The sequence below is a fragment of the Anticarsia gemmatalis genome, chromosome 4, assembly GCF_050436995.1.
Source record: "Anticarsia gemmatalis isolate Benzon Research Colony breed Stoneville strain chromosome 4, ilAntGemm2 primary, whole genome shotgun sequence".
NCBI lineage: Eukaryota > Metazoa > Arthropoda > Insecta > Lepidoptera > Erebidae > Anticarsia > Anticarsia gemmatalis.
In genome coordinates, this window is record NC_134748.1 from 12222880 (window position 1) to 12239682 (window position 16803).

The 16803-nt window shown below is 37.7% G+C and overlaps 2 protein-coding genes across 2 annotated transcripts; both read right to left on the bottom strand.

The window, feature by feature from the left end:
• Positions 1-2733: 2733 nt before the first annotated feature.
• Gas41 (YEATS domain-containing protein 4 Gas41) lies at positions 2734-5025 on the bottom strand. The gene is made up of 4 exons (XM_076136754.1): positions 4882-5025; positions 4514-4795; positions 3813-4002; positions 2734-3235 (listed from the first exon to the last, which is right to left on the bottom strand). Exons 1-4 carry the CDS (start codon positions 4927-4929, stop codon positions 3057-3059), a joined length of 699 nt encoding a protein of 232 aa, XP_075992869.1. The 5' UTR covers positions 4930-5025; the 3' UTR covers positions 2734-3056.
• A 389-nt stretch (positions 5026-5414) lies between these two features.
• Positions 5415-14244, bottom strand: LOC142972595 (uncharacterized). Its single transcript, XM_076113846.1, has 7 exons — positions 13991-14244; positions 10928-11088; positions 8497-8716; positions 8139-8253; positions 7148-7215; positions 6546-6806; positions 5415-6328 (listed from the first exon to the last, which is right to left on the bottom strand). The coding sequence occupies exons 1-7, from the start codon at positions 14081-14083 to the stop codon at positions 5762-5764; spliced, it is 1485 nt and encodes a 494-aa protein (XP_075969961.1). The 5' UTR covers positions 14084-14244; the 3' UTR covers positions 5415-5761.
• Positions 14245-16803: the final 2559 nt, after the last annotated feature.

The window sequence follows — 16803 nt, forward strand, 5'->3', positions numbered from 1 at the left end:
TTTATAGGATTAAGTATTTATTACTGTGGATAGGTTGAGTAAAATGAGTGAGTTATTTTACAAAAAAATAAAATATAGAGCTGATTACTTTTTAATTTTATCATGTCGTGATACATGCAATGTGCAACAAGGCTTGCCCGTTTAATATTAAATCTAATTCATATAAAATAATAATATATTTACCTACCATGTATGACAGCGTTGCGCTGTGTATGTTTTAAGTACTTATCAAAAAGAGTATCTTCCATCTTTTATTTAACTAAGTTTTCATTTTACTGGCAAAATTTTATCAAAATCTTTAAAGCTGTTTAGTAGTAAAAGTTTACAGACAGATTTTCGCATATAATAATGTTGAAGTATTAATACGTCATGGTCTACCTACTGCCAATATCAAAACTTATCAATTGCGGTCAAGTGCTTCTGAAATACGATATTCAGGGTCAACGTCCAGCCGTAGGTCGAGTTTAAGATACCTACTGTTAAACACTGTCATTTATACCATTTGAAGTTGTAAATCAAAGTTATTTTGTTCTACGTACTTGTGGTAAGTAAAATACTGCTGTACTGTACTTAATAGTCAGATGATTGTTACACCAATGAGCATCATATTTTACAAAACTTCGTCCGCGTTAACAATAAAAAACATTCGATACAAAATTTAAATTAGGTTCCTACCTACTTAATTTGTACCTGGGAATCGAATCTGTTATGACAACTGGCGCAATTTACAACAGTTATGGCGCAGTGGTTTTAAATCTTCACGCCAACATAGCCCGACTACTTAGAAGAAAGGCTTGGTAGCCAGTATTTACTCGTAAGTGGATTATAATTAATCATTGTATGTAGGCAATTTCAAAATAAACAACTCTATTAGACTGGTGACCGTCAGCTGCATAAACCTGCAGGTCACTGACGCTCTTAAAACGATCATAGGTATATAGAGATAGAGATATCTCTAACAGCTTGTATATTATACAAGACTCTACCAAGCCGTCACATTGAAGATAGATTGATTAGCCCCCCGGAACATCAACAGTAAGTATGTAGAAAGTGTTCTTCGTACATAAGCAATGACGATCAAAGTACAAAGTACCTACATAAAGCTATAGACATAGGTCTATCTAACTAGCCATCGTCCAATCGATCGATACCAAACAACGAATATTAAAATGATGTCTAAAAATACGAAGTTATGACGATTCAATGTCAATAACGGTCAGTCAGGGTCAAAGGTAATATTTAAGATGGACTCGTTTGCGGCCATGACTTTGGACCGTGAAATATTCAGGCTAATTCATAATTTGTTGGGAAATTACAGGTGTTAGTACTTATTGGTAATCAATGAATAAAGGCTGAGTTCTTTGAAGGAATATAAGCTAGCTGTACTTAATCTAGCGATGCTTTAAGACAGTTACTTTATCATTTTGGTTTGTGGTCAACCTAGTGACAAAGTTATTCAAGCCGCCCGAAGGACTTTTGATATGGCTTAACGACTATTGTCATTGTTGACAATAACCGGGACCGACTTTAAGCGTGTGCTTCGAAACACGGACACGCTCAGTCCAAATACCAGTGTATTGTGGTCACCCGTCTATAGTATGACCGCACCAAGGGTTGCCTAACCTAAAGATCGTTTACCGACCGGTAAGCGCAACTGGCTATGAGTGAATCGCATTATTACACAGGAATATAATTAACTTTCCCTATAATGTTGCCCAATATAACCTGATTGGGTCAAGAAAACAAAAGCCAAAACCAGGATGTAAGTATTTTGGTATACCTATCCACTTCTTTGGTACAAAACCTGTGGCGGAAGCTGGGTTATTCACTGCGTGCACGTATCACTCATGGCTTTAGTGGAACTAATGATCGTAAGACTTTAAAAATAAATTGCTGGTAGGATAAAATCCTTACACACTTCGTTGGACCCCCTAAGATCTATCTACCACCATGTACTTAAATAATTACAAAAGATTTGTTTTGAATTAATTCAGTTTCATCCCATTAATCAAATATTTAAAAATGTCTATAAAGTTCTCGATTGTTGTATAAAAATACTGTCGTGTTTATTTCTAAAAACTCACTAGGTACCTACCGTTTGCTGACTGCATTGAAACAAGGTAATCAAGCTATCACCTAAAAATCGAATGCGCTCGGCAGCCATGTTTGTTTATTTGCCTACTTCAAATAGGCGGGAAAGCACTCGACGCCATTAAATATTTACAAACTAATCGGTTTGTAAACATGTCGGAAAATGAACTTAATTCTATTCGGAGAAAGAATATAATTCAATTGACAAGAATTTTCGGAGAGACAATGAAGAAATGTAAATAGCAATATTTTTTGTAGCTGATCGGCGCCACTTGAAATATTATTAGCTATAGGTAGGTACCAATACATGTTTCTAGTTGAATGAAGATTTGATTATATTTCCATATTTTATCTAGGTAAGTATAGAGCAATAGTGTTGGTACCTATATGGCATTACCGTTGCATTGAATGTGATGAGATTAATTCCCAACCTCGGAACCTTAGCTCAATTTTCTTTTGACCAACAGATATGTCTGACTCTGCTCCCTCAGGCTCTGCTTCCTGAGTTCCCGTTATCGAGAATTATCTTGAATTTTTATTGTATCGATAATTTACTTAAAATAGGAATTTATTACGAGAGCTACGTGGTTCAGTAATTAGTAGAATTGAATCAATAAGTAAATATAAAATAAAACAATACAATTAGTATAAAATGCTTTTATTTGATCATAAAGATAAATAGGTACTGTTTCATTATCATGGGCGCATTTTAATTACCAACCGACGTACTATTATTACTTTTTTACAGCCATATTTATGTTTCTTTCCCTTTGACCACTTCATTGTAATGTGGCTTTTAATTTGATCATTATTCAGTCTTTTCCTTACACATTTTATTTTTATCTTACAATATGAAAGTTTTTTTGTGTCGTCACAATGCAAGGAAGACACTCTTCTTGAATCGTATTTTTTAATTACTTTATCTTCAACACATTATATTAAGTAGTATTAACACTCTATTTTCTTCAAACTCCTGTTATCATACTGGCTCCTGCACTGTTCTGTAACTTGGCTATTTCATCCTTAAACTTAGATATAGTTTCCTTGGCTAGGTGTAGTTTCTCTTTCAACTCAGATATCTCACTGCGGACTTTTGTTTGTGATGCTACTATCTTTTGTAGGGTCTTCTCTTTTTTATCTTCAACTGAAAAGAAATAAATAAATCATCAAGAAAACATTTTAAATGTGTAGTTACTTCATATAAAATGAAAGTAATCGACTGACTAAAAGACTCGAGAATAATAATAGAGTAGTTTAATATTGGAAAACGCCATCTAGCGGCAGAACGTTGAACTAGCAAGATACATTCTTTTGTAATTTCACAGGTAACATTTTTTTGGTCAGTGACAATACATAGGTACTTTATTTAAACCAAAATACGCTAATCTCTGGTCTGTACCTACTCTCTATGGATATAGTACACATTTTATATTTTACTATCTATACTAATATTATAAAGCTGAAGAGTTTGTTTGAATGCGCTAATCTCAGGAACTACTGGTCCGATTTGAAAAATTCTTTTAGTGTTAGATAGCCCATTTATCGAGGGAGGCTATAGGCTATCATCCTGCTACAACCAATAGGAGCAGAGTACCAGTAAAAAATGTTACAAAAACGGGGAAAATCATGACCCATTCTCTCTTATGTGATGCAAGCGAAGTTGCGCGGGTCAGCTAGTCTATTATTAATTTTAAACTTAAAAATAAATCTGATTGACTTACAATCAGTATCATGTGTCCAAGCTCCATTAGTGACAGGTTTAACACTATTGAGTAGATGCTGCATCAGTTGTGTAGGCTCTTGGAAGACAATCTCTTCATATGATTCACTGACTAATGCCCGGCCGACTACTGGTGGTGCACCGTCTGTTACTGGTGATTGGAAGAGCTTGAGGATGTGGTATAGGGTTACCTGGAAAAAGATTGTTTAGCATTTTAGTTGGCTTTACTAATGATGGGATTGGCAATTAGAAATAGCACAGACAGAGAGAGATGAATATTGTGTCAGTAGTAGACACACATTAATGCAGACAATCAATACTTGATTTCTGCATCTTTTAGCTGAAAGCTGTGTATGATAATGTCTTCTTAGCCGATAATTGGCCATGGTGGCAGGTTTTAATGGGGCAGAAACTGAAAACTGTTGTTGTTGTATGATAATATCCTCTTAGACAATATTTGGCCACAGTGGCCAGTATCTCAGCACAGCAGTACGTCTACAATACAAGTACACTCTCTATTCCCTCATTTTCATAGTCTGGTAGAACAAAAAAACAAATCAACTAGAAAAGAGCCTCGGAGACAATTAGGTCTATAAACATCAAGGTCCAAACTCTAAACAGTCTTAGGAATAAAATAGTTATCTTATCATTGTCTAAACATTAAATGTGAATAAAGGCACCTCAACAAACTTAAATACTCACAGGTCTCTCATTAGGATCATGAAAATAAATCTTAATAACAATCTCAAACTCTCCCCAGCCAGTCTCAGTTAACTCATAAGGCGGCTTCGTGATTATCCTGTTAGGGTTCGCGTAGCTCTCGTGCAGTTTGAAATGAACCTTCTTGATGTATGCTGACATGTCTTCATTGGCATATGGTTTCACGTACACCGTCCATTGATGCGTGTGGCCGTCTTCCTCGCGCTTCTTACCGAAGTAACGCGCTATATTACCGTATACCACCGGTTTTACTATCACTAACCCCTAGAAAAAGGAAAAATATTAGCATAAAGGTTCCGACCAAAGAGATTGTGTGAAAAGTTTAATCTATCTAGAAACTGATGGTGTACCTTGACCCGGCCCCCCGAGTCAGGGCCAAAGTCTGTCTGCAGACTCATATCGAGATCTATTTTGGCCGACAGCTTGAATGATTTTGTGTACTGTTTTGTAAACAAATCTAACCTCACTCTGGCTGGAGAGCTTAGTGAAATGTCACTTTGATTGATGATTTGAGTTTGACAGCTAAACATTTATACTCCATATTTGAAACAGTGGCTTTTTGGTAGATTATACGCAACCGCGCGTCGCAGATGTGGATGTGATGTGCAACTAACGTAGGTAGGGGTATATTCCTAGGTATATCCTATCAAGGGGTATATTCGTATAAAATTATTTTTCATAAGTGTTTTTTAATTTGTTGAGACTTGGTTTATTAAGGAGTATTATCAAATATATAAACGATTGCTTTCTTACAGATGCATGTTACAGTGATCGGGATTTGAACCCTCACACTACTTTTATTTTTATTATGTGCTCTATATTTGTTTGGGGATAGTTAACAACTAAGCAGTAGGCTTCTAAATAAATGAAATAAAACGCAACGTGAGTGTTTTCATAAGTACTTCTTATTAGAAGGCAAGTGAACAATGGTCCAACAAGCTCTTGTCTTAATTGCGATATCATAATTGAATAACATTAAACTAACTAAGTACATAATTGCGAAGGCTCTACGGTATAATGAGCACAGTTTAAATAGTCACAACATTCAGAATTATCATGTTGCCGACACACGACTGCTACCGTCGGGGTTGCACTTTAGGCCGTTTGCAAAATATACACCGATATTAAAATCTTACACTATTCCTCTATTAACATTGATGGGTTCACATTCAAGGGTCTGATCGGGGCACGTTATATAAAAAGGTATAAGCAATCAGTAGCCTCGTGTGATTAAAACTTGTGGTCGGTGCGTGTGTGTTCTAGGTCTGCGAGAAGTGGGTCACTCTCCTCCTCGAATCTTGACGAGCTGGAGCCGTGCCTCGACGCCGACACTCTCTGAGTGAAGTTGAGGAGGTTGGGCACGAGGGAGCCGCACGGGGTGGCGGGCGCTGAGCGTGACGCGGCTCGCGACGAGGCGCGCGCTCCAGGTGAAATTCTTGAACTCCTAACTTGGTAGGCAGCCGACAGAGGCACGTATAAGCTCGATTTTCGCGGTCGACGAATGATTTTGACGGGGTTTTCACGTCGTGGGAATCTGTTCTCCCGTCGTAGTGTTGACTCGCGGGACGTCTGTGTGGGGCTGGTGGGCTGTGGGGGGGACTCGCAGGCCCCGGCCAGTTCGGGTGAAGGCGCGAACAGTGCGTGCCGCATCACGTAGCCGTCGTGGTCGTACCCTGTGTCGTCCACGTTCGAGAGTGACCGGTGCACGGGAGGAGATGAGCCGAGCCGCGGCTTGCAGCCTCCATCACAGTACATCTCGCAGTCTATAAGCTCCAATTCAAGGTCGAAGTTAGGGTCCTGGAAGGAAGATGAATGATTTTAATGTACAGAGTTCTTCATTATGATAAACAATCGATCTTCATGACGTGTTTACTGCTGAGTGCTCAAATTTTTTGGAAGTTTCTAGACAAATCTAAAAATATGTATTTTCACAGTTGCTTTCACGAGATAACTTAACGAATAGAATGTAACAAACTAGTTTGACATTCTAATTCACTTAGCTCCTTGAACTTACTAAAGGTTGGACCGGCGATGTGATGAGATTCTCCCTGAACGCCTGCGGAGTGTCCCGCTGCCTGGGCAGGGTGTCAGGCGTGGTGCGCTCTCGCATGCTGTTGCCGGGGGGGTGCGGGGCGTGCGGGGGGTGCGGCGGGTTGGGGGGGTGCCCCCCGCGGTCCGTCAGCGAGGACAGCGAGCGTAGGAGCGGTCCGCACCCCACACCGCACTCCCCGTAGTTATTCGCGCACGAGTACGGCGGCGGTATGATTGAATTTGCCTAAAAAAGTAGCAGATATTGTTAATAAATACCGATTTTTAAGCATCCACCAAGCATTCGTTGGAGCTGGAGTTACCTACATGTGTAAATCTAAGTCCAGGCTAAACATATTACGATCTAAATTAAGGCCTAACGATTCTATTAACAAATGTGCATTAAAATACGTGGCTAAAATTGATCTAAAGTGAATCATTCAACTGTTGTTGTATTTCAAAGTAAAGTCACTGACATCCAGTACTTTCCAGTTAAACACTGACCTGCGCAATAAGCCTTACAGATTTACACAACACCTTGACCTTCATACATTCAATCATATGTTGGTTTTATTTGTTTCCACTTACCTCATTTGCCGCGTTGCATATGAAACTGGAGTTGAGAGACTCTGCAGTACTCGTCGCTGATAGAGAACCTGGAAACACCACAAGATCATTTCAAACACAGCACACTAAAATAAAAACAAAATGTACATTCGATTCGACAACTAAAACCACAATTTCACTGCCAATTCTTGTAACACAATTTACGAAGACATCTTTTGTAACCTTTTTCACATTATAGAGATAGATTCAATGTTGTGCAGTTCAGCATTGAAGAACGTACGCCTATCAAGCGAAACAAACGAAATAAACACTGCATTAGTACCAAAATATTGCCTTTTTCTTCGAACTTACAGTAGTAATATTAGTTTTCGCTAATCGCAAAACCCCTTCGTGTTTCTTAAAAGCCTTCTTCACCGGATTTATCATTTTGCAACATCGCAACCGATTGCATTCACGTTTCAAAAGCTACTGCGCAACGCATATAACTAATTGAATTAGAAAATGGCGATTCTTTGCCGCCGATGTAATCTCACAAGCCGATTAGACGGAGATCGAGAGAATAATTGTATGAAATTGACTATAATTACATAGTGACCTATGTGGGGCAGACTGTCTGAGAGACTAGACATTTTTAGTGCCGTGTCTGTAAGTAGTAATAAGTATAGAGTTTCGTTATTTCCTTGAAGGCTTTTTTATACTATGACGTTGTAATGTAGGCAGTCATGCCAAATTACAGACATAAAATCTAGTGTTTAGATTTAGATAGAGTGCAGTCTAGATCCTATTGTTTACCTATTCGAGAAGGTTTACTATAGGTTTCGAGAAAGACATCTGACATATTCACTATGTCGTTTTGTCGGTAATTTTCGTAGCATTTTTCGGAAGCTCAATAACCCGGCAATACAAGTGTTATAATAAACTGAGGACAGGCTGACTTTAGTTTACCAAATTTATCAACTAGGTTTTCAACAGATTGTGAACTTTTTGCAAAATCGTCGATCTCAATACTCACCTGGTGCTCGAATCACATAATTCCTGAAGTAGTGAACCATGAGATAGTTGCCTGCCTTCCCCTCGCCCTCGCCGCAAGTGATCACCAGAGGATACAGATCAGGTTTCGACGCCACCTAGAACAACACCAGACAAACCCAACATTAAATACCATAGACGAAGAAATAAGACGCAATAATACATTAAAATACTCTATCATAAAAAGCACATCCCTGCACCGAAAGGATTTAAATAAACAAACATGCAACACCGAAAAACCAGGAAACCGGAAGAGTTGAAACAAAAAAGAAGGTATAAAAATAAAACTGGCGAAACCAAATAAACCTCGAACTGAAGTAGTTTCACAATAAGAATATCACTTCAGAATACGGTGGTGGGGCCTGGTGGAAGGATCCACAGCGGCTGTAGCGTGGTGGAGGGTACACGGAGCCGGCGGAGTCATGCTCCGAGGTCGGTCTCCTCACGCAGCAGGCGAAGGAACACATGTACACCCCATGTCCTGAAGGCCTCTTGAAGAACAGACACCACACGCAACAAACCAAAATACCGCCCAACGTTCCGAGAAGAAACAGTACAGGCCTGCGGAAGATAAAAAGAAAATATAGTTAAATAGCTGTTACCAGTGACTCCGTCCGCACAGCCGTATGCTTTGTCAGAGACAAAAGCGGCAGCACCGGGTGTGCAAGGTAACTTTCTAATTTTCATAGAATTATTTTTGAAGTTTAGCTTCCATTTGTCATTAAAGAGCTTCAAATGCATTATGTAAGTCCCCATCGAATTGCACACGGTACCCTTTATCACACGCCAACCACAAATTTTCAAGACCTCAAGATTTCTGTCTTCTTCTTGGGTATTAATTATATAAATTAGTTGTGACGTGACTAAATACCCAAAAATGCATATAAATGAGTGAGAAGTTAGATATTTTATAGAACAGAATGCTATGTACTATGTAGGTAGTATGGATAGGTCATTAAAAATCAACAAGGTTTTCGGGGCTTCTCCCATGAGAGAGAAGATTTAAGAGATAATCCCCTACGCTGATCAAACGTGAATCAGCAAAAACGTTTCATTTCGCCCTCTTAGCGAATACTTTAGCAAAATAAATGATTAATTGGAAATACGATGCGTATAAGTACTGTGATAAGAACCCGTTTTTATCTTTGCTAGGCTCTATGAATAATGTATTAAATAAGTAATATCTGATGTTAGTACGTCTGGGTAGACTATTACAGTAAAGATACCGATATACGGTTACCGATATAAGTATCCCTAATGTATATACGTGTGATGTGACCTAGCAATGTCTGCAAATCCATACTAATATTATAAATGCGAAAGTAACTCTGTCTGTCTGTCTGTCTGTCTGTCTGTCTGTCTGTCTGTCTGTCTGTCTGCTACTCAATCACGTCCAAACTACTGAACCAATTTGCATGAAATTTGGTATGGAGATATTTTGATACCCGAGAAAGGACATAGGCTACTTTTTACCCCGGGAAAATGACACATTTCCCGGGAAAATTCAGAAAATTCAACGAAGTCGTGAAAAATCAATATTATAATGACATTGAATTAACAAAATTCCGTTGCCATGGCAACTGTTTTAATGGCGGATATTCCTTAGCGCGACTTCATTATACTAAGAGATATAAATAATTTTGAGAATATTTTTCGTAAAAAAAGCATATTTTATATCATCACGCTACGACCAATAGGAGCAGAGTACCTAGCAGTAAAAAGCGTTACAAAAACATGGAAAATTCTGACCCATTCTCTCTTATGTGACGCAAGCGAAGTTGCACGGGTCAGCTAGTAAGTATATAAAGGTGAAATTAATGGACTGTACTTTTATCTCTTAAAATACCCGAGTTACTTGGAATTATTTTAAGGATGGCTTAGCAGCAAATGAAGCTGTTTTTCCACTAGAGTGATTATTTTTAATCAACGTCATAATATTTTGATGTTTAAAAAACCACTGAAGCCCGAGTTTCACATAATCAGCAATTAATATACCTATTACCCTTTAGCCGACAGTGCGAAGAGAGGGTTGTACATAGCCCAATAAAATGCGCAATAAGAATTTAAATAATTTCAGCTATTATGCCTGGATAGATCTCATATACTGCACAAATATATTTTTAAAATTATTTTTTCGGGGCAGGTGGACACTGATACTAATAAATGAGGTCACTGGTCACCTGGTGGGGGTGGCAAACCCCCCACTTTATTAAAATTTCAAGAGTAAAACTTTTGGACGTTCAGCCGGATCATCCCTGAGAGCGATTGCCGTCTGACCTTTATAGCTTGTCCCGCTTTTGCGATAGAAAAATGTATATTTTGATATTAAATTTTTCGTATAAAAGTTTTATATTTTAAGCTCTAGCTGGATAAAATGCGTAGGTATAATCTCTCGAAGCGAATGTAAAACTAACCAGATACATGATCAGCGGGGCCTATCTGCCGATGTGTGTTGATCAAATTAGTGGAGGTTTTAGAAAGGTTTCTAATGGTTTTGAAAGTCTCTATACAACAAAATATCTTGTGCGTGAAGGTGGTTGTGTTGAGTGTTTTTTCAGAGATCCTAAGGCTAAGGGACAGCTAATTTTAAAAGTTATCTAATAACCCAAAATCTAAATTCTATGTAGGTAAGTATAAGGATTAGTTCAGGTAGTTACTTAATACTAACTAACTTTTGTAAAAATCTGTTTCAATAGATAATAAGCCTATCAGTGCTTAGACTATACTGCGTAAAACTATAATAATAAATGATTTATACTGTTTCCCACTTACCACTGAGCATACCAAGGGTAACCATAGCTGTGTTCCTTGAGCGGCTCGTCGGGCGCGTCGCGGCGCGAGGGCGCCGTGGCCGGGTCACAGCATCCCTGCTCGCAGCACAGCCAGTGCGCGGAGCACGTCTCACCGTTCGGACATTGCTCCTCTGTGGCACACTGGAATTTATCACCAGAATATATAATTAAATTATCTATTGTACTATAGCGTAGGTAAAATTTAGATCAGACCGGTTAGTTAAACATGTTCTTGTTAAAAACGGGTTAAAAAGTTAAATTCTATAGCTTTTGTAGTATCAAAATGGTCAGGGTACGAATCTGTTTTACCAGGTTATAATTTCTTTAAAACCTGGTAAAACAGATTCGATTAGTTTTTATTGTAAGCTGACCCGGTAAACAGCATACCGCCTTACAGTCGATTTTTTGTTGCATTTTATTTTTATTTTTCCTCTCCGCAAGAACTATCCTTGTTCTTCAAGGAATTTTATAAAAAAAAATAAGCGAAATCGGTTTCAAGTGCTCCCGAGATTTGCGCTTAGCAACAAAAGCGATTTATTTTTATCGCTTCTTCTCCTATATCCTAGCATCTACCTAATCCTAAATGCTAAAAGTGATTTATATACATTTAAATACATAATGTGACTAAATTGGTAATAAAGAAGAGACGACAATATAATACAAGTAAGTATACCTACGATTGGAAGCAAAATGCATTAATACCTACTTATCATAAATTCAGAACTTTACGAACTATAGATGTACTAAATCGTAGTTATTTCACGAAGTTTACGATAATAGCAGCCAAGATTAAATGGGTCAAGGTCGGAGATCATAGATTGAGTGCAGGATTTCATATTTTTACTTATCTACTATACATTACTTAATGTAATAGAAGATAGGTCAAGTTTTTATGAAAAGTGCGAGATACGCTACCAAACTATATGTTTGTGTATAATTAGAAATTAGTGTTTCGTATAGCCTGACTACCAAGTAGAGAGCTTTGGCGTGCAGAATTAATCGAGATTGATATTGAAAATGAGATTTTTTGTATACCTCCACCAGTTGCGAACTTTGCATACATAATTAAATATAATGCTGCACTAAATTGTAGGACTGTAGCACCTAAGGAATTACTTACCCCTGGTTTCTGAGGTATATTTAGCGGTAGTTTATCTATTCAATAGCGCTTAAACTCATATAATAAAAAACGATATTGAATAGATAAACTACCGCTAAATGTACTCAGAAACCGGGCCATAGTACACCGTTTTATGGTAGTTCAAACGCTGAACTAAAATTAATCAATTTAAGTAGGTCTCTCCGAGAATCATACAAAAGGCCGGCTAAAATCAGATAATCATATCCAAACAAAATGACATCTAAAGTCACACTATAATACAGCCAAACCTTGGCTCAAAACACGCTTTTCTCAAAACACGAACTTTCACATCAATCATCTTTAAAAACTTCTTTTCAAAACTTAGAAAACAGAATAGCAAATGAAAGATGGCTTCGCAACGTCAAGTGAAACTCTTGAGCTATTGAAAAGAGCTTAGCAAAGCATTCTAAAGAAACACACGTATTTCTATACATCTTGAACTGTATTCACTGAAGTTTACATTAATCAAAAGATGTTTCGAGAAATATCGACTCAAAGGCGAAGGAAATGGAGCGAGAAATTGAGAAATATGAATGATAATTTAGATTTGTAAAAGGTTGGGAAATGTGAATCGTTGTGATTTGCTTGCAAAAAGAAAATTTTATTTATCAATCTGATTGACAACATTTATTTTAAATAAGCATCTTTTTCAGATAGCTTAATATATTATTATTAAGAATGGATTCAGTATTCATTTAATTATGCGTACTCGTTACCTTTGTGCTTATAATATTTTGTATGTTGAGAATAGACAGGAAACATTAAATGTGTGGATGTAGTAAATCGTCTAAGATTTTCTGTAATCACAAAAAAAAAATTGTGGAATGAAATTGTGTAAGAATTTAGATTTAATTAACATTTTTGTTATCCGGCTATCAAATTATACTCTCTAATGTCACAAATCAGATAAGTCGTATTTTTACCTAGTTTTCAACGTTAAGCAATCATTTATTTTTCAGTCCAAACCGTTATCGTTCCCCAGGCAAAGTGTTTCACTTATTTACAGAAAGAAAGTGGCCAAAACCACGCCATTTCCGTATCGTAAGTTCAAATAAAAACATCGTATTTCTTCCACTTTATAACCCCGAGTATACGGCAAGACACGGTATGTGAATATTTTAGCTTGTTTCTGGGTGCATAACGGATTATACGAGAGTCTTATCCGTGAACCGTTGCCATGGCGACGCATGCTGTTATTACATCTTATCGAAGATGAGATCTTGCAGCTAAATTGGGAAAATGTACTTAACTTTCAGATGGGACAATTTATTTACATCAGAAATTTGAGACATTAAGTAAAATTATGTTTTGTATAGGCAAATTTGAGATCAGTAGGTAAAGGAATGCGTTTTTCAGTATAATTTTCTTTTCTGTAATTCTTAGATTACACGTCGCCACGTCATAAGACTTGAGTTGTCCAGTTCGTAAGTGAAATCAATACTAACTATCCATTGCACTTATCATTTATTCAGGTGGCCATCGATAAAAATAGCCCGGCCACAGTTTTCGCGGGAAAACCGGGCGTCTGGCTGCACCGCGCATGATTTCCCGCCGATCGATCGTGCTGTCAAACCAGGCACAGGCATCAAGCTACAAGTGCTTTATACAACCTGATTACCTAGATTTTTTGCTAAAATTAGTTCTTGTCTCATTGAATATTCAACGAGCTATCTTTCTATTTATGAATTAAACAAAACGCGATGGTAGAACCTTAGCTACGGCTTCCATTTATGTTTCTCAATTTTACTATGTTTATATGAAATGTCAAGGCAGATTTACTGCATTATAATTTTGTTTGATTTTTGAGATAATGTAAATGACGACCTATTTCATTGATGCATGTGTGTTAGCGAATGATTATAAGATAATAAGATATAAATAGAAATAGAGAAGAAAACTCACAGGAGCAGGTTTAGTAATTAAAATCCCGAGCATGGACAAAGCGAAAAAGGCGAAAATCATTGTGGTGATGAGCAGCGTCGTCTGGCACGTCATGGAGGTGTGATCACATCATTTGTTGTTTATGAACTCGAGTGCAAGGTGCACCTACGTCACTAGCGCTGTATAGTCTGTGGGCGCGCATCCCGCGCCATCTGTGCGCCGCGCGAGCCCGCGTGGCACTGACTGCCGCCCTCACTGCCGCGGTCCGCCTGCCGCCGCCGCCCGCCACCGTACGAGAATCATCCCCCACCACCCCCCCTTGTAAATATAGATGCCGCCGCGAATAACCACGGATCTTTTTGCACTGGACACTCGGATTGTACACGCAAACTACACGAGTGCGGCTGCGAAAACACGCTCTCTCTCGTTTGTCGCAGTTTCCAGAGAGAAAATAAAAGTTTGCGGAGCGTAGACGTAAGTTTGTGTGAGAGTATTACGCCAACCAAGAATGTAGGCAATAAATTGGCATGTTTGGGACTGATACGGTGTAAGTACGCACGCTTTCGACTTATAAGGTCGCCCGAGGAGGTATAATGAAAGTCGTAAAGGCGTGAATTAGGTAGAAATTAGAATGTATGCGAGACGGTTCGTGTTTTTCACGTATTTTTGCCAGCGAAGGACTTTTGGGTAAAGTTTTCAGATACTCGACTGTATTGGGATGTTATCTCCGTTATACGTTCTCGTTTCTTAGGGTCGAACGTAGCACTCACTGTATTACCTACGGGTACTTTTACGACTTGGTATAGACTAAATAAATGGACTTAATATGGTTATTGACGTTTTATATTTAAGTATAACGAAACTAGATGAGAAAAAATGCTTTTATCTGATTGCCTTAAGTAATCAAAGAAAAAACGAATGTAGCTACAATTGAAATAGCCTATAAAATGTAGCCTTGACCTCTCTGCCTAGACCCAGATTCAATTTGGCGCAATGACAGTAATATATTATACACACACAGTGATATAAAATGTATAAGTGTGGCGCCGCGCTGGCTACGTCGTAACCGGCTCGTAGCCTCGTAGCAGTGCTACGATCGCTACGAACCGCCCAAACCGAGGGGGACCGAATTAAGTCATGTATTCACTTGGGATTAAAATGTCATGATATTCGTATCAAGGGGTATTTTGTGTAAATCCTCTTTGTCAGTTCGATAAGGGATTCCAGCTCACATTTCACATTGCATTGCGAGGTATTTTGAAAAGTTGACGAGAGTGTTTTGTTTTTGATATTATGTGAGCCGAGTTCATATTTATGAAGCGTTTAATATAAACTCTTACTTACTTTATATTTAACCTGTTAAATAACAACATCGCAGTTTTTCAGATAGTATAATTTGGTATAACTATACAAAAAATAAGTACTATAGGATATAGTATACAAACATATAGGACTAAAGAATATAATTACAACAACACGACCTAGGGATCTGCTCGAGACCTTATTATCACACCCTTTTCTTTCTGTCACTTTTAAGTAAAACCTGAACTTACCTCTGAAAGTGTTATTTTTCGATGTTATTAATATCTGTTATTATTCTTATTGAGATCTTACATACCTGGTAAGGGTTGCCGGAGTCCGATGGATGAGGGCGGCCCAGGACCGGTCCTATTGGCGCTCGATGGGGGAGGCCTTTGTCCAGCAGTGGACGATTCCCGGCTCAGATCATGATGATTATGATGATGACTTACAGACCTTCATCATGGTTGACCGATTTACTAATTCAATGATAAACGATAGAAAGTATTCGTTTTAGGGACATATGCCGCCAATATCTTTATAAGCAGGAACTTTCACCGGCAAACTCGTATATCTTGAGTAAAATTGTTATGAGTGTTTTAGTTTCCTTAGAGTTCCTTATCTATTGAAAACTTACCCACTAAGAAGAAGAGGCTTATGTAGTGTTTATAGAAAAGCTATGAATGATGATGATAATTGGGTGAGAAATATAAGTCTCAACATTTACACTTATACTAGTTTAGGTTGTGTTTGAATATTTTTTTATTGCTGCTCCACTCCTATTGGTTAAGTCTTAAATTTACACGTATATTTTACCAGTTTACTTTTTAATTGTTGCTCCACTCCTTTAGGTCATAGCGTGATGTTATATTATAGCCTATAGCCTTCCCTAGTCATTAGACTATTAACACCTAAGAACGCATAGAATCAGACAAACAAACTCTTCAGCTTTGTATTTTTAGTAGAATCATTAGGGGTGGTAGGTCAGTATAAGTGATAAGGATTTCCTGTCTATAGTGTCCCTCCCTTCTCTGAGTCATTGTTACTTCTATGACTCACTTCTATAACACCCAGCAAAACAGGTTATGGACTAGAATTTCGGCAAAAAAATAAAATACGTGTGTAATTTATATTCTCAATATTAAGGTAGAAGTTGATATAGATCCTCTTATTTTTCTTTGTTTCTAAATACGTCTATTTATGTTAACATTATCACGATTTGCTTGAAAAAAAATTGAAAGCTGTTTTAAACCGAACCGCACAAATGCTTTACAGCTCACACTTGACCATTATAATACAGGTCGTAGTTTTAGTAAATTGTGTTTATGTACGAATATATTTTACATAATATGTTAGTGTAAGGAGTTCGTGTATTTTTAGTGGCTCGCCTTTATGTTATTATCATCGTAACTTTTATAGGTTATAGGGTGCGCACGTCGAAAGGTTAACCTTTGAATATAGCTTGAATTAAGGTTTATTACTTGTCTATGTCTTAGTTTCCAGCTGTTTATTAAAAAGTAATTGCGAATACAGTT